Below are 16,870 nucleotides of genomic sequence, written 5' to 3'. Positions count from 1 at the left end.
TTTCGTTTACGACCAAAAAAGAGGATGAGACGCTTACCTAGAATGGCATGCGTAGCTCCTGACTTATATTGACTTCTACCCGTACAAGATGTCTTACTTAATCTATCAAAATCTCTTGATAGGATGATCTCAATGTGACAGAGTTATGTCAAAGGAAGATAGAACACACGAAGCGGCGGCTGTCCTTGCGTTCATGAACAGGATATGGAAGCAAGAAAGGAAGAAGAACACAAACGATTAGTGCGGCATAGTTCTTTCTTTTGTTAGCGTGAACAATGATACACTATTATGCGGTAATTGAGCAAAAAGTGTCACGCTAAACATGCACTCTTTTGCCACTGATTTCTATTAAAACGGTAACCGATTATGATTGAACAATGAATTCATCCCGAAGAGTGGGGTGCGTGTGAAAATAGGGGGACTCTTTCTAGACTTCATCTGAATGATTTATATCTCGTTTATGTTTAATATTGATAAGCAAGATAGTATAACTGCTTAATCTGTATAAGGAATATTGTTGCTCTCGCTAAACATTATACAAGCGAGTTCAAATGAAAATGAAATCATCGAATTTATATCTATTGCCTTGACCTTCTAATCAGTAATTTGTTCCTGAATTTGATCGGAGAAGCCGAATAATGAACGGGAAGGCTAGAGTGATCAAGACCACGCTAAAAGAATAATTAATTCACACGAGCGTTATAACCTACCCGCTTAATACTTTACTCCGCTTACAACCCATTTTTGATTGTGTGTGCATACTCACACAGACTTCATTGTAAACGTCAAAATGCAATTACCCTTAAAGTACACACACACACGCGGGCATAAAACACACACATAAGCTGTGTTGCATACAATCTGCATCTAATTTATAGCTTAATTAATCAAAAAGCGGCGATCAAACAGTGTGTGTAAGTGTGTGTCTACTTGCCCAATCAGCTGACCACGTACAAACAAACACAAATAATCATAACTCCTCTCTACAACATTGTATTGACATGGTAAATTGATCCTTCTTCATTGAATGGCGAAATTGTCATCGACAATCCTATGACGCATATCAATTCAAATTCACCTCCTATACTATGGCCTCCGGTATCCTTCTCCGGTACGAGTTATTCGACCGGGAATAACATCTATGACAATAAAGAAGGTCAAGATGGTTTAATCAACACAAACGCAGCATGGAACGTTAGCGGTCCAATTGATACCAATCAACTTCAACCTTCTCATAATGATGTAATTGTTGAAAGTTCCAACAGTCAGCAAACTGCCAATCTTCCGGCTGATGCATTCATAGCATTCCCAACACAGCAACAAGGCATTCATCCACCTTTTCAGCATATACCTCCAACATCTCATTTCCAAACAAGCATACCGACAGCTACTCAGCCACACTTCATCGACGACAGACAGCCTGCAGGAATCAACGCTCCTGCTGTCGTTCAGAATACGGTTACTCTACAAAAGCTTCCCAAACGCGATCATTCAAATGATGGAAATGCAGATGCATCTCAACCAACCGATCCACCTAAGCGTACAAAAAAGAAGAATACAAATACCAAACGAGAACAATACCGATCATGCGATCAATGTCGTTCAGCAAAAAGTGCTTGTGATTTGAAATTGGAAGCTCCTTTGGTAGATGGCATACCTGCTAAAGCTTGTTCGGGATGTGCAAGACGTGAAATCTTTTGTACGGCTTTATGGCTAGAGCGGATGCTTACACAAAGAGAACAAAAGCGAAAGAAAAATGCTGTTCATGAACATCAAAATCAACAACAAGCTCGACAAGCAAATGCAGCACCTTATCCGACAACCAAGGATCAACCGCCAGCAATCGTTGTGCCAGCAGGACAAGTGAATCAAATCGAAAGTGGCACAACTCAATTCTTGACGCCAAGCCCGATCAATGCGGCGCTTCCTTTGGTCAGTGGTAATATTGCCAATTCTCAGCAACCCATGTGGCAACACTTGTACGCCCTACAGACGTACAACTCACACACTCTTCCACACAGCAAAATGGAACAGAGTCTCGGCAAAGATCTAATGATGGACCATTTGGAACGGAACAAGTTCAAAATCTTTTACGAAACCTTTGAGATCCCATTCTCTCATTGGCTTGGTCAAGAATGCATTCCGCCGCCTTACCGAGCAGGCTTGGCGATCATGAATGATAGCCAAACAAACACAAGCGGTGATGCATACGCAGGATCGATGCACAGCTCGCCCAACATTGGTACGCATCGAGGCAATGAAGCTTTGCAACGTGTACTGAACAAGGCAATGCTCGAGACGGGTTCAGATGCAATTGGAAAGTGCTCCTTTGCTTCGGCGCCTTTTTTGCTTTCTTCGGTTTACATCTTGGATGCTTTGATGGACTCGAAGCGATTTCGCGGGAGTCGTAGTCCCAGATCACCTCTTTACAGTGCGCAAATCGAATCAGCATTACATTCGGCAGTTTTGGCAAGTGCTTCTCAGTATGGCAGTCAAAGTGCTGAAAATCTTGAAGCTCAAAAGCATATGACGGCAACTGCATGGTACAAAGCAAAGAAGGAACTGTTCGATTTAATATCTGATACCTGGTCTTTCCGTCTAGCATTGGGTTTGCTCATCTTTGGAATGACAACGCCTCCGACACCCGAAGACGGACGTGTTGATCATTCGACATCTGAATTATACCAAAATACCCTCTTTGCAGCCACTGAAGCCTGTCAAAGATTACGACAACTTTGTCAACACGTTCGTAGGATTATTTCGAGATGTCGTAAAGAAAGACGTTCAGCTCCGGTTGATAGTGATATAACGGAATTACTGGGTGCTCTTGAATGGCTGGCGATTATGATTGATACTGTCAAGATGGTCACTTATCGCACAAATGTTTCGAATCCCTTGACAATTGCTGCAATTTCATCGGCTGATTCGAATGAGGATCAAACGGATTCATTGGAAAGTAACATGGATGCCATGTATTCTATGCCGATCATGGATGCTGATGACAGTGACGATTTTGATGACTCCGATCAGTCGGATGATGTTGCAAATAACATCTTACTTCTTTCCAGATTGGATCTTCGTTCTGACGGTTCGAATGATGGAAGCCTTCCGTCGTCATCGCCACAGATGCAGTTCGCTTCAAATGACATGCAAGCTTCTTCGAGCAAGAGCCCTTCGTTGGATTCGCAATCTGTGTCTTTATCTCGTTGGGAAGACGTAAAGATGTGGAATATGATCATCGAACGAACACGTCAGACAAGCATGCAAGCTCGCGTTCAAATCACACAAACTGGCAGCATTGACACCGAATTGCTTTTGCTGACCATTCGAAGGGCGACTTCTTTGAAGATTCTGTTGTGGAAAGCAGTGGCAGATTATGCCAATCTGTCTCGTTGTGAAAAGTACATGAACGGTCTTCTCAAAACATCTGCAACCAGCATTTTGACGTTTGGTCAAAATGTAGTTGAACAAGATGAAGCATATCAAACGATTGTTGAAATCATTCGACTTTGGCATTCGATCTTTGGTGAGATGGCTAAAACTGCAATGGATTCGTTTGCTTCTTTGCCAAAATCAGGAAGGTCTATGCTCTCATTCGTGTGCAATCATGTTGCGCTAGGCACTTTGCATTTCTTCAATATCGCCGAAGCGATACAAAGGGACCTGTATGCAAGGAAGAAAAGAAAATTAAGCTTCCAACATAATTCTGGCATAAAAGCACCTCTCAATCGTGTTCCGGGCTCGCATGACTTCTTGCACGATCCTCAGTCCAATGAAAACAGGGATACAAAGCATGAATTCTCGGCACAACATCGATCACTCAGACTCAATGCAGCAGAGCATATCTCATTCATTGCGGAACTCAACAATGTATACGCAGATCAAGATGTAGACTTTTCTGTTGTGAACATGTTCCCAGGGGAGAAGAAAGTGACAGAAGCCGTTCTTTCTGCATCGGGTAATGCCTATCATCCCGACTTCTGGCATCATCCGTTCATCAGTATGTTTTTACAAGCTCAACATATGGCAGCTTATGAACTTTTACAAGAAGCTCAAGCTGCTCTTTCACTTCAAGGTGCGTATGATGGTCGACCTTTACCGTCTTTATTACGTTCTGCCGATGTTTGCCTTATTGCTATCCAACGTATGTCAAGCGGTTTGATCTCTGTTCCAAGACCGGCAATTGAGACAAAGATGCAATTGGAAGTGCTACGAGCAATGAGAGCATCTTTCGGATTTTAACAAGTTTCGCTTCTTTCTTTCGTTCGTTCGTTCGTTTTAATCGTTAATATGTGTACCTATATACCTTTTTCTCGCGCATCCTTCTTTTTTACTGTATCTTATTTTCTCTCTCTCTCTCTCTCTTTAGCAATTTTTTGAAATGATATCGCAATTGTCAAGACACCATCATACATTCTGATGAAACGGCTTCTAACGAGTGGTATAACCACCATTTGCAAAGATTGTTTGACCTGTGATCCAATTACCATCTGAAACCAAATGTTTGATGATTGGAGCGATATCATGAATATCTGTCAAGCGACCATCGAGAGCTTGTGATTTATGGAAAGCAACGGCAGCATCTTCTTCTTGTGGATAAAAGAAAGGCGTATCCATTGGACCTGGAGCGATTGCATTGACGGAAATACGTCTTTGTTGTAATTCCTTAGAGGCGGCACGAGTGAAATGTTCAACGGGTGCTTTTGAACCTGCATAAACTGAATAATTGCCTGTGAAAGCAGCCAAGAGTGATGTAACTGTGGTAACAATCTTTCCACCATTTGTGACATGAATTGCAGCATACTTGATAAAGAAGAATGCAACTTTTGAATTCAAATTAAACATTTCTTCGTATTCTTCTTCACTGATGTTCACGATTGGTTTCTTGATCACTTTGCCGACATTGTTGATCGCAATATCAATTTTGCCGAAATCTTTCTTTACTTTTTCAAAGACATCTTTGATTGATGCTTCTGTACGTAAATCAGCTTGGTAGCCTTCATGACCTTGACCAGTTAACTTTCTGATTGCATCTTCTGCTGCTTTTACGTTTGCATGATAAACGTACGCAATCTTTGCTCCGTTCTTGGACAAAAGCTCGGCCGTTACTGCACCTAAAGCGCCGCCAGTGATCAAGACAACTTTGTCTTGTAGAGAGGAATGTTCATTAGACATCTTTGTTGGTATTTGATATGTGTTTGAAATTAAAATGGAAGACCTGAAATTCTTGACTAGATATTTATACCTTTATTGAAGCGGATTTAAGTTGATTCACATCATAACATTCTACTATCAAACCAAGCCTTCTCACGATAATCAATTTAGCGGACATGTGGCTGATGAGGTTCACTAAGTGCGCGCTAAAAGAAGGCGGAGATGTGGAGATGCGAAAGCGGAGATGTGCTGCACTGAAATCGGAGATGTGAAGATAATCCCTGCCATTGTTTGAGAGATTAAGCACGCACTAAAAGCGCAGATGTAGTATTAATTGTGATTCTTATTTAATTCACATGGATTATATAAATGTGAAGATCAGGATTTGTGAGAAGAGACGGAGTTGTGATAAAAGTGGCCCGTTCGAAAGGATATTGATTTAGGACATCAAATATATCTCCAATCCACTTCTACCCATCATCATCGATGAGTGCATTATCTGAACAACAATTATATAAGCTGAAGGCAAACCTGTCAGCTGACGTTACTCTTCGGAAATTGTTCGGCATTCTCTCTCAAAGTGTCATGAGGGTATGTATGATGAACTGGCATATTCTACAACTCACGCCGGCCACCGACACTAAACGGGGGAGCTATTCCCCACGTTTTGAGGTAGACCGGTGACAGGCGTAAATCATTCCAGGCACGAGAGCAGTCTTGTGAACAGAGCGGTGACCGTTTGATGGTACTTATGACCCCGCGTTGTTCAGAAGTGTCTTGTTAAACGAATAAATGTATATGATCAATCAATCTATATAAATATTGACGATCAAATATCCTCCTTTCCTTCTTCTTCCATAACCATACCATTCAACTACTCATCATGCTTTCTATCTCCAAAGAAGGAGCTCTCATCTATAAGCATGACGGTGAAACGTTACAAATCGAGGCATGGGGTGAGAATGCAGTTCGGGTACGCAGTACACTCTTGTACGAATTTCCAAAAGAAGATTGGGCATTAACAAACAAACCAAAGCTCTCTAGAGAAAGTCAAACAGAATTAACAAAAATACCAAAAGCAGAACAAAAATCTTTTCAAGGTATGCTTGCACCGGCAGATCTTTCGGAAGGACCGGCTCATTTGACGAATGGAAAGATTTCCGTGACTATCTCTCCGGTTGGAAAGATGACTATTAAAAACACAAAGACGAATGCAATCTTGCTAGAAGAATTTGTTCGTCATCGTCGTGATGCAACAGATCCAAATGTGAGCGCATTAGAATTAGAAGCTCGTCAATTTCGTTCTATTCCTGGTTCAGATCATTTTCACATCGTTGCAAGATTTGAATCACAAAGTAGGAAAGAACAAATTTATGGTATGGGTCAATATCAACAAGATAACCTTAACTTAAAAGGAAGTGATGTAGAATTGGCACAACGTAATTCACAAGCCAGTATCCCGTTTGCAACCTCAAGTTTAGGGTATGGCTTGTTATGGAACAATCCCTCCATCGGACGGGCTGTATTTGGTCAAAATGTAATGTCATTCGAATCATTGAGTGCAAAAGCATTAGATTATTGGGTTGTAGCAGGTGATACACCAGCAGAAATCCAAGAAGCATATGCAAGTGTAACAGGAACAGTTCCAATGATGCCCGAATACGGTTTAGGATTTTGGCAATGTAAACTTCGTTATCAAACCCAAGAAGAATTGCTCAATGTCGTACGAAAGCACAAAAAGCTTGGTCTTCCGATGGATGTGATTGTGTGTGACTTTTTCCATTGGCCCAAACAAGGTGATTGGAAGTTCGATCCTACATATTGGCCGGATCCAGAAGCGATGATTGCTGAACTCAAAGAGCACAAAGTCGAATTGATGGTGAGCATTTGGCCGACGTTAGACAAAGGATCTGACAATTACGATGCATTTCGTGATGCCAACTTGCTGGTCCGTTCCGAGCGTGGCTCACAAATTCAACAAGAGTTTGAAGGTGAATGTAGATATGCAGACTTTACTTCTCCGGAAACACAAAGAGCAGTCTGGTCAATCGCAAAGCGTAATTATCACGATAAGGGAATCAAGACTTTCTGGCTTGATGAAGCAGAACCTGAATTCTGTCGATATGATTTGGACAACTACCGTATGTATGCCGGATCTGGACTCTCGGTAGGAAACAGCTACCCGGTAGGCTACTCAAAAGCATTCTATGACGGTCAACTTGCTTCAGGTCAACCAGAAGGCTCGATCATCAACCTCGTACGATGTGCTTGGGCAGGTTCGCAGAAGTACGGTGCTTTGGTTTGGAGTGGTGATATTGCTTCGTCTTGGTCTTCTTTCCGTAATCAATTAGCGGCAGGTTTGAATATGGGCTTATCCGGCATTCCATGGTGGACCACCGATATCGGAGGTTTCCATGGCGGTGATCCACGTGAACCTGCTTTTCGTGAATTGATGGTCAGATGGTTTCAATGGGGTACTTTTTGTCCTGTGATGCGTTTACATGGTAATCGTGAACCCGTTCAACCGCAACATGGAACCACGGGAGGAGCAACATGTCGAAGTGGTGCGGATAATGAAGTTTGGAGTTATGGTGAAGAAGTGTTTAAGATTTGCAAAAAGTATTTGTTTTTACGAGAATACTTGAGACCTTATACACGAGAACTGATGCAAAAAGCACACAAGGATGGTACACCTGTCATGCGTACGATGTTTTACGTCTTCCCTCAAGATGCTTATTGTTGGTCGATGGAATGTGAGCAACAATACATGTATGGTGATAAATACCTTGTCGCTCCCGTATTGGAAGCAGGTCAAGCAGAGACAAAGGTATACTTACCCAAAGGCCATCAATGGAAAAAGGTTGACGCGAGCAATGTTGAAAGCCAAGGTCAAATCACTCATGACTCAGAAGTTTGTCAAGGCGGTCAAACGATTAGTGTTGCATCGCCAATGGAGGATATGCCTGTATTCGAAAGAGTATAATCAAGTTGATGATCGAATGACATGAAAGTGTTGAATGAGGCTTTTAGTTTTGTGTATCTTTTCTCGGCCCCGACTTGGCGCGGCGCAGGTACAATGAGAGGCTGGCTGGCTGATGTCTTGTGACCTGAATAAATGCCGCATAAATAGAGTGTGTTTTAGTGTAATAAGTCGGGCACATTAATTCAACGGTCCGATAAAAGTTAATAAAGAGAAAATTAGACACGTCTTCCTCTTTCCCCACAACCTTCATTCAATCATGCCATTGTTGGCAAAGTGAAGAAATCATGTCAAGTAATAGTCCATCGTCATCATCTCCTACAGCATCAATTGGGTCACACACTTCTCCTCTCAAAAATGGTAATCAGTCTGGTGGATTGACAGCTAAAATTGGAGTGGAACCAATCATTCGAAAAGGATTACAGGTCATATCACGAGGACATCGAGCATGCAATGTCTGTAGAAGACAAAAAATGCGTTGTGAAGGATATACGGACGGAGCTTGTAATCGATGTAGAAATACAAAACAAGAATGTATATTTGAAATACCGCCAGCAAAACAAACATCGACAGCCACATCAACAACAACAGCGATGAACGCAGAACGAGAAAGTGCAAATCATGCACGATTTCAGAGATTGGAATCACAAATTGCAGATTTGCATTTTATGATGAGAGAAGTAATTTCAGCCACAGCTATCAAAAATGCATCTCCGTATAGTGTTGCTCAGCCATCAGGATCACAGCAAGCTATTCCAGTGCAGAATGTACCGCTTCAGAGTGAACCCCAACAAGCCGGCCATCAACAGAGGTCTGCATTAGACGCAGAGAGGGAAAGACCGCGTAGTCTCAGTACAAGCACAACAAAGTCAAACAAACGTAAAAGATTAGATGCCGGAGATTTACCGGAAGAAGGATTAGGTGCACCACTCAAGACGTTGAGAGGATTGGCAGAAGCAGCAATACGAACGCCTAGGCTAGAAGTCAATTCCAATATGACAGAACCACCAAGTCATGCGCCTTTCTTGTATCAATCTGCTGGACCATCTCGGGCTGTCTCGCCTGTGTCGGGGAACAGGCAAGCTGTCAAGCTGAATGATGTCGTATCCAACGGCACATTAGATGAGACAGAAGCAAGACGACTTTGGTCTGTATTTTCGCAAGGTTGCCCGCGTTTCATTGCTGCCTGCTTTGTGCAAGATGATCGAGCTTCGAGCGAGGATACTTTCTCCCTCACAAGAAGGGCATCAACATTTCTATTTGTCACAATTTTAGCGATTGGAGCGCAAATTGATTCCATGTCTAATGGCAAACATGCCGCATACCAAATATGCTGTCAACAAGCACAATGGTATGCGCAACGAACTTTACTCTTGCATGCTCCTCAATTACGAGTGGAAGATGTGATGGCTTTGAACTTGATGGCAAGCTATAGCGATTATGGATGGCTTTTGAGCGGTCATGCTGTCCGGATCGCACAAGAGCTGGGTCTTGATACATATTTCAGCAAGATTATGCGAATGGAACACTCCCTATCACACAGAAGAGACGATCAAAGAGAATCTTCTGTGTCTTCTCTTACCTCAAGAACATCGGCTGAAGCTCCGTTGAACAACACAAGTGACAGTAATGATGGCTCAGAAAGTGATGTGCCTCGTACATTGGTAATGGGAGCTCGAATTTGGTTCTTCAGCTTTTTGTTAGAGCACCAAATCAGTTATGGAGCCGGTCGGACTGCTATGCTTCAGCATCACACGGTAGACGGATGCAGGGACTTTTTGCGATTGCCAGCACCTCTTGTTTCCTCTATTGATGCTCGCTTTGTGGCTACGTTGGAATTGATGGTGATCCGAGAAAGGCATATCAATTGTCTTGCTTCGTTTGATCAACCTATCAATGATTTAATGCTTGGAAATGTGTACACCCTAAATGAAGATTTACGTGCTTGGCTTGAACATTGGACAAGAGATCTTCGACAAAGAGGATACGATGAAAGTAGCTTTTGGATGGCTTCTTTGCATTTACAATGTGCAACGGCAAAGCTGTATCTGACGAGCACTTCCTTACGATCGGCAGGGATTGCGCAACATGGAAATGCACAAACACGTTGGGAATCCCTGAATGCAGGACGTAGAGATTTGGTCGTACAGTCTGTCAAAGCCGCTTCTGATGCTTTGAGTATTGCGGTGGAAAATAAGGAATATTTCAATTTGTTGAAATGGGCACCTCATTATACAATCGTCACAGTGACTTTTTCGGCAGTGTACCTGTTGAAAGCCATTCGAATCTTTCCGTCACAGTACCTTCTACCGCCATCAATCTTACAAGATGTTTTCGTACATAGTGAAATGCTCGTCTCTCGTCTGAGGGAGATTCCAAGTGCCAACAAGTTTGGCTTAGTCGTTCTGCACATGCTACGACAGTGCTCAAATCAAATGGATTCTCGATCATCAAGCAATACAGCACAAGGCAGTCCTGCACATCAAAGAAATGTTCGAGAAGAGGACAGATATAGAAATTTTACCACACCTCCGCCACCTCAATCGCAAGATCAAAGGTTCGTGCAGAATCCCTCCAGAGCAACTCAAACTGCCACTTGGAGCGGATTTGCACCTGTACAATCTTCTACTTTCGTACCTTTCATGAACGGAAACGAAACAAATTTGCCACCTTTACAACAACCTTCTTCGTATTCTGCTTTACCAGACACACATCAAAAGTTTGAAAACTTTGATCAAATTCTCTATGAACTTGGCTTAGATGAAAACTTCATCGGTGGTCTCGATAATGGAAGCGATAAATTCGTCGATTTCAGCAATACAGCTCCTTTCTAATCACAGTGAGAATTGGGACAGATCCTCTTCAATGGAACATCTGTTATACTGTATATTATAATTATAACCATGTAGCTACTATTCTCAACACAAAATTAATCATATTGTACGGGTTTTATCTACAAATGCAGTTTTACAAATTTGATTGATGAATCTAATTCAAACTTGCGAAAGGTACGCTATCCTCATCTTGAATGGGTGCCTTTAGCAAGAATGCATTTGTGCATTTAGCCATCGTTGGACTTGCTCTGCTGATTGGATCGGTCATGTAAAAGTTTGTGATTGGACGTAATAGAGGTGCTCCTGTTGCTTTTGCTCCTTTGAGATTTCTTTGTAATTCACTGAATGCCAAACTTGTTTGTCCAGCTGGTTCAGCAACATCATATCTGATCAAAGTTGGACTAATCTCAAATAGACGATCACGGATATCCAGTGTTTCATCATATGGCAAAGGTGTTCCCAAAACTTCTGAAAGTGCACGCAACACCTTCCAGTCTTCACGAGCAGCTCCAGGTGATGGAACAGCGGCACGCGTTAGCTGAGTTCTACCTTCTGTGTTAACGTATGTAGCAGTCTTTTCAGTGTACGCTGAACCTGGCAAGCAAACATCAGCAAATTGTGCTCCAACGTCACCATGATGTCCTTGGTATACAACGAAAGCGTCTTTTGGAATTGCATCAGGTGAGAAATCATCAGCGTTGAGTAGGTAAACAAACTTGGGTGTGGTGTTGGCAGCTGCTTTTGTGGGCACGAATCCGACATCGTAAGCACCAACCTTTGATGCTGTTCTTTGTAGAACGTTGAATCCGTTCCAATCAGGAGTCAAGAATCTTTGTTTTTCGCTTTCGACCAACTTGGCCAAGCTCGACAAGATTGCAGGTCCATCAACGTGCTCTGTAACAGCGCTACCCACGATGATCATTGGTTTCTTTGCCTTCTTGAAAATCTTTGCGAATTCACCACCCTTTCCGGCAATGAAATCGTCAACTGCCTTTGCATCTGATCCTACATGGTGGTAATCGTATGTCAAATCAACGTTTTCACCAATCATACCAACGTCCAATCCGTTGTGCAAGAATGCCTTGCGGATACGGGTGTTGACGATTGCTCCTTCGTGACGTGGATTGGTTCCAACAAGTAGAACTGCATCGGCATCTTCAATTCCAGCAATGGTCGAGTTGAACGAGTAGTTGGATCGGAAGTCGACACCTTGTGGTGGTGGAAGTCCACCTGCGGGAACGTCAAGTGCCAAGTTTTCTGATCCTAGTCTGTTCATCAAATCCTTCAAAGCAACCAAACTTTCGACATCAGCTAGTGATCCTGCGATTGCCTTGATCTCATCACCCTTTGCTCCTGATGACTCTAGTCCTTCAGCGATGGTAGTCAATGCTTCAGGCCAAGATGCTGTAACGAATCTGTCACCTTGCTTGATCAGAGGTGCTGTCAATCTTTGGTATTTCAATCCATCTGCAGCGAAACGTGTTTTGTCGTTGATCCATTCTTCGTTAACATCATCGTTTGTGCGTGGCAAAATACGCATGACTTGAACACCGCGAGAATCGACACGGATATTGCTTCCGACACCGTCCAAAACATCAATGGATTCTGTCTTTTTCAATTCCCAAGGACGAGCGTGGAAAGCGTATGGTTTTGATGTCAAAGCACCGACTGGGCAAAGATCGATCATATTGCCAGACATTTCTGAATCGATCATCTTTTCAACGTAAGTACCGATTTGCAATTGATTTCCACGACCTGAGGTACCCAATTCTTGAACACCGGCAACATCATTGGCAAATCGAACGCAACGTGTGCATTGAATGCAACGTGTCATAACAGTCTTTACCAATGGTCCCAAGTTCTTGTCTTCGACAGCGCGCTTTCCGGTGATTTCGTGGAATCTTGAACGATCGGATCCATAACGCATAGATTGATCTTGTAAATCACATTCGCCACCCCAATCGCAAATTGGACAATCTAAAGGATGGTTTGCCAACAAGAATTCCATAACACCTTCGCGTGCTTTTGCGACTAAAGGAGTATCTGTGAAGATTTGTTGACCGGGCATGGCAGGGAAAGCGCAAGATGCCAAAGGCTTAGGTGCACCTTTTGATTCGACCAAACACATACGACAATTTCCTGCGATCAAAAGACGTTCATGATAACAGAATCTTGGAATTTGAGCGCCTGCTTTTTCACAAGCTTGAATCAAAGCAGTTCCTTGTTCCACTTCAATCTCTTTGCCATTGACGTGCAATTTGATCATCTTTGGTGGTGGTTTAGGTGCTTCACTTGCTTGTTTACGCATAGCCGAGGTGGACAAACATCTGGTAGCTCTGCTTGCATTTGCGATTGATGGCCTGATGTTGGCCATACTGCCTCGTGCCATACGAGATGTAGAAGCGACCGATCTCAACATCATTTTGGCGAATTGAAGATGGGGAGAAGATCAGATTTCGTCAAATATGTCGGTTCGAAACTTTCCTTCTAGATTGCGTGATGGAAAACAGACGACGTTCCAATTGATCGCAATAGAACCGAGATCGAAATCTGGTATTGACAAAGGTGATGGAAGCAAGCGTATTGTTGATCGCGAGGACTTGTTTGTTTCTTCCTTAGTGGCACTCCGATTCCTTTGCACACACACCCAGAGAGAGCGCACGCCAAATGAAAAATCGCAGCAGCCAATCGTCGTTCGGAAGAGTGTAAGTGCTGACAGAGCCTTTGGGAAGAAAGGGTTGGCGCAGGCGTATAGGCAGGCAGGCAGGCTAAGTAACACGCGTTTGCTTAAAGACTGCCAGCCAGAAGGCGGGTAAATTGGAAATGAATAATCAATCCGCCTCTAACAACCTCAACCTATGAGAATGCTCGGAATGAAAAAGTAACTAAAAAGGCTGAAGAAATTACATAATTATACCTCCGCCTTGAAATTATATGCACCTTCAGTAGGGTTTCGTGCCTATCCCGTTCGACACTGATGCACCGCCTTAATTTTTTGAAATGGGGGAGCATGACACATTACTCTTCAACAAGTTATGAACATAAGCCTAGGTCCTGACCATCACTCACCATCTTTCACCAGACGGTTTCTGATTGAAGTCACTCATCGATCATGCCACATGCAGCTGTGATCGCAGCTGCTGCCACAATGGGCGTAGCAGCAGCTGTTGCATTTGAAGTATCCGTATTCAAGCCATGGCGAGAAGAAAATTACCCTGAAGGATTCGCAGAAGGAATGCGAACGGAATGGAATGAAATCAAAGATGAATTCAGAAGAGGATTTTGGGATTTCAGAGACAGAGTTCGAAATGAAGCAAATGCAAATCGTCATGGAGGACCTCGTGATCCATTCTCAGATATGCCGGCTTCTCCTCCTCTTTCCCCGCAAAGACATCAATCTTTACTCGGTGCAAGCAAGCCGGAAAAGTATCATGATGATGAAGAGTATGAAGAGATGAGACAAGTTCAACGTGATTTGGACGAATTCGAAATGACCGAAAGACAAAGCTTGTTCATGAACAGACGATTGCAAACCGAATTCGCCAATGATCAAACGGTACGAAGACGTAAACCCCTGACAGCGGCAAAAGGAGAAGGACAAGAACAAATTCCTTCCGTTGACTCTGATCTGTTCAAATCAGCTTCTGGAAAGGTTACAAATGATCTGGACTCTCCTCATCATAATATTGGTGCATCGTCACCCACCGTTTCACCGGAATCACTCAAGGGTGGCGTACTTCCTGAGATCACAAATACCACCACAACACAAGACGCTGAAGCTGTTCAACAAAACACTACTCGTTCTTCTACCGTCTCTGACGATGAAGAATGGTTCAGTCGTGCATCATCGCCCATCAGAATCGAACACGACGAAGATGGTATGGAAAGCGGAAATGTGAGTGATGCATGGACTCAATTGGAGAACAGTCCTCCCGGTACGCCCACAAGCGGTTCTTGGAGTGCCATAGAGCACAGCAGTAATGGAAGAGACTAGATCTTTTCCTTTCTTTATCTTATTCAGAGTATTTTGTTTTTTATTGTATCATATATCCTTCCCGGTTTCGTCAATTTTTATCTTTTTACGTCCAATGCTTGTGATTTCCGTTAAATTTCGAAATGCTATTTTGCACGAATATACAGTTAGGAAAGAGAGGTGAAATGCAGAGGTGAGGATATATGAAGAACCAACAAAGAAACACCCAACTAAGCTTGTGGTTGTCCTTCTTGTGGTGGCGGTTGCATTGCTGCTCCAGTCAAGAAGCCCCAAGCGTTCAATTTCATTTCTTTCAACTTTTTCTCTTGTTCATCTTTTGCTTGTTGACGTAATGCTTCTCCATTTTCACGCCAATACTTTTGATCTTCCAAATAACCTTGTCTGAATCGTTCTTGTTCCATTTCATACCAATTCTTTGGCATCTCGCCACCCTTTGCGCCTCTTAGACTGCCCAAGAATGAATTCTTTGCGTCTGCTTGTTTTGCCTTCCATTCTTCTTCTTCTCTTTCTTTCAATGCCTTTTGACGCTTGATGTGTTCAGTGGGGATGTGTGTACCTTCATATGCTTTGAGTGTCTGTCGAACGTCTTGGATATTATAGATACCAATGGCTTCCAAGAAAGAGATCAATCCAACCAAATCTGTATCTTTCGAATCACCTTTCCATGGCTTCAAAACGATCGCATTCTCAGGGTTCAATTCTAGCGCCTCGGGATTTGTATCGATTGCAATAACTTTGCTCAAATCGCGATTTAAATGCGAAAGATCTTTGACCACATGTCCGTTATCCAACATTCTACAACTTTCTCGGAAAAGAGTATAACTGATAATTCGCATATCCGGATCTAGCTTTTCCACTACTGGCGCAACGATGTACATTGGCTGTCTGGAGAAAAGCACGATTTCATACCATTGTGAGAGATAGCCAAGGAAATAATCCAATCCAGGTCTCTTGGCCGTTCTCCATGCGTGTTGTCTTGACCATTCGCTGTGAATTAATAGATCATCAACATCCAGCACTAAAGTATAAGGTCTTTGGTAGGGGAACGGTAGTGGGTCGGGAAGTAACTTTGCCCAAGCAGGAGCTTTGATGGAGCTGTACATGTCTCCCATTCTCAACCGAAGCCTTCCCAAGAAGTTATTGGACATCGGGTTATCTCCATGCTTTTCCCGCTCTTCAACTGTATCCCATTCTCTTCCAAGCTGTTGAATGATGAAACCAGATCCTCCCAAAGCACCGACTGTCAAGATACGTCCTGTCAAACGCTTGCTTTTCTCTTGACTTGATTGTCTTGAGTTGCGGGATCGTGCGCCAGTTGTTTGTTTGGCTTTATCATCCTCCACAGCGGCAACCAAAGCGGAAGTATCGATATCAAAAGCGGAAGCTGTTCTTCTCTGTGAGGGGGTTGTGTTCTGTTCTGCTGGAGGTTGAATGGGGTCGGCATTTTGTTTATCGGAAGGAGATGTGTTCTTGGATGATGATGATGAATCTTTTTCATCTCTTGCTTGATCTGCATATCCTCTTCGCATGTCCAGTTGGAACATTCCTCTATTGTTGATACTTGAGACAGCTGCACTTGATCGCATACCACTTACATTAGCAGATCGCAGTGATCCTCGCATTATTGCAGCCATGTTCATTGCCGCCATTATGCTTTGTGATGGTGATTCTTTGACGAACAGGATGACAAAAAGGACAAAAGGAAGAACGCTAATAAATTTTTTGATAAAAATCTGCAACAATCCACCCACCGACTTAAGCACGCTTATCCATCTTCGCTAAACGCCAAATTTACGCGTAAATCTCCTTTGTTCGAGAAGCAACCATAGGCGGTGCCGATTGAGAATATAAGATAATGATCATGTTTGATGGACCGCAATGATGATGTACCAAGAATGACTTTATATT

General features: G+C 42.9%; 7 protein-coding genes across 7 annotated transcripts; 4 read left to right on the top strand and 3 right to left on the bottom strand.

Annotated features, from left to right (window-relative positions):
* Nucleotides 1-738: 738 nt before the first annotated feature.
* On the top strand, nt 739-4,675 carry FA14DRAFT_160020 (uncharacterized protein). Its single transcript, XM_025498496.1, has one exon. The coding sequence runs from the start codon at nt 1,054-1,056 to the stop codon at nt 4,240-4,242; it is 3,189 nt and encodes a 1,062-aa protein (XP_025358764.1). The 5' UTR covers nt 739-1,053; the 3' UTR covers nt 4,243-4,675.
* Nucleotides 4,432-5,175, bottom strand: FA14DRAFT_117823 (putative short-chain dehydrogenase; the record flags this gene model as incomplete). The annotated part of the gene is made up of 1 exon (XM_025496254.1): nt 4,432-5,175. One exon carries the CDS (start codon nt 5,173-5,175, stop codon nt 4,432-4,434), a length of 744 nt encoding a protein of 247 aa, XP_025358763.1.
* Nucleotides 5,176-6,037: 862 nt separating this feature from the next.
* Nucleotides 6,038-8,137, top strand: FA14DRAFT_116836 (glycoside hydrolase family 31 protein; the record flags this gene model as incomplete). Its single annotated transcript, XM_025496194.1, has 2 exons — nt 6,038-6,203; nt 6,255-8,137. 2 exons carry the CDS (start codon nt 6,038-6,040, stop codon nt 8,135-8,137), a joined length of 2,049 nt encoding a protein of 682 aa, XP_025358762.1.
* Nucleotides 8,138-8,325: 188 nt separating this feature from the next.
* Nucleotides 8,326-11,451, top strand: FA14DRAFT_27180 (uncharacterized protein). Its single transcript, XM_025502103.1, has one exon. The coding sequence runs from the start codon at nt 8,422-8,424 to the stop codon at nt 10,966-10,968; it is 2,547 nt and encodes an 848-aa protein (XP_025358761.1). The 5' UTR covers nt 8,326-8,421; the 3' UTR covers nt 10,969-11,451.
* FA14DRAFT_160018 (putative NADH dehydrogenase 78K chain precursor) lies at nt 10,914-13,763 on the bottom strand. Its single transcript, XM_025498495.1, has one exon. The coding sequence runs from the start codon at nt 13,388-13,390 to the stop codon at nt 11,123-11,125; it is 2,268 nt and encodes a 755-aa protein (XP_025358760.1). The 5' UTR covers nt 13,391-13,763; the 3' UTR covers nt 10,914-11,122.
* A 49-nt stretch (nt 13,764-13,812) lies between these two features.
* On the top strand, nt 13,813-15,067 carry FA14DRAFT_160017 (uncharacterized protein). The gene has a single exon (XM_025498494.1). It carries the CDS (start codon nt 14,081-14,083, stop codon nt 14,960-14,962), a length of 882 nt encoding a protein of 293 aa, XP_025358759.1. The 5' UTR covers nt 13,813-14,080; the 3' UTR covers nt 14,963-15,067.
* A 149-nt stretch (nt 15,068-15,216) lies between these two features.
* Nucleotides 15,217-16,353, bottom strand: FA14DRAFT_106611 (NIF-domain-containing protein; the record flags this gene model as incomplete). Its single annotated transcript, XM_025495782.1, has 1 exon — nt 15,217-16,353. A coding segment is annotated over one exon (1,137 nt), but the record flags the coding sequence as incomplete, so codon positions are not given.
* Nucleotides 16,354-16,870: the final 517 nt, after the last annotated feature.

The sequence above is a fragment of the Meira miltonrushii genome (genome assembly GCF_003144205.1).
Source record: "Meira miltonrushii strain MCA 3882 unplaced genomic scaffold FA14scaffold_1, whole genome shotgun sequence".
Lineage (NCBI taxonomy): Eukaryota > Fungi > Basidiomycota > Exobasidiomycetes > Exobasidiales > Brachybasidiaceae > Meira > Meira miltonrushii.
This window is presented reverse-complemented; position numbering and strand designations above follow the sequence as displayed.

Excerpts from the sequence above, each read along its gene's own strand:
- FA14DRAFT_160020 (XM_025498496.1), top strand. The coding sequence starts at position 1,054 with ATGACGCATATCAATTCAAATTCACCTCCTATACTATGGCCTCCGGTA.
- FA14DRAFT_160017 (XM_025498494.1), top strand. The coding sequence starts at position 14,081 with ATGCCACATGCAGCTGTGATCGCAGCTGCTGCCACAATGGGCGTAGCA.
- FA14DRAFT_27180 (XM_025502103.1), top strand. The coding sequence starts at position 8,422 with ATGTCAAGTAATAGTCCATCGTCATCATCTCCTACAGCATCAATTGGG.
- FA14DRAFT_160018 (XM_025498495.1), bottom strand. The coding sequence starts at position 13,390 with ATGATGTTGAGATCGGTCGCTTCTACATCTCGTATGGCACGAGGCAGT.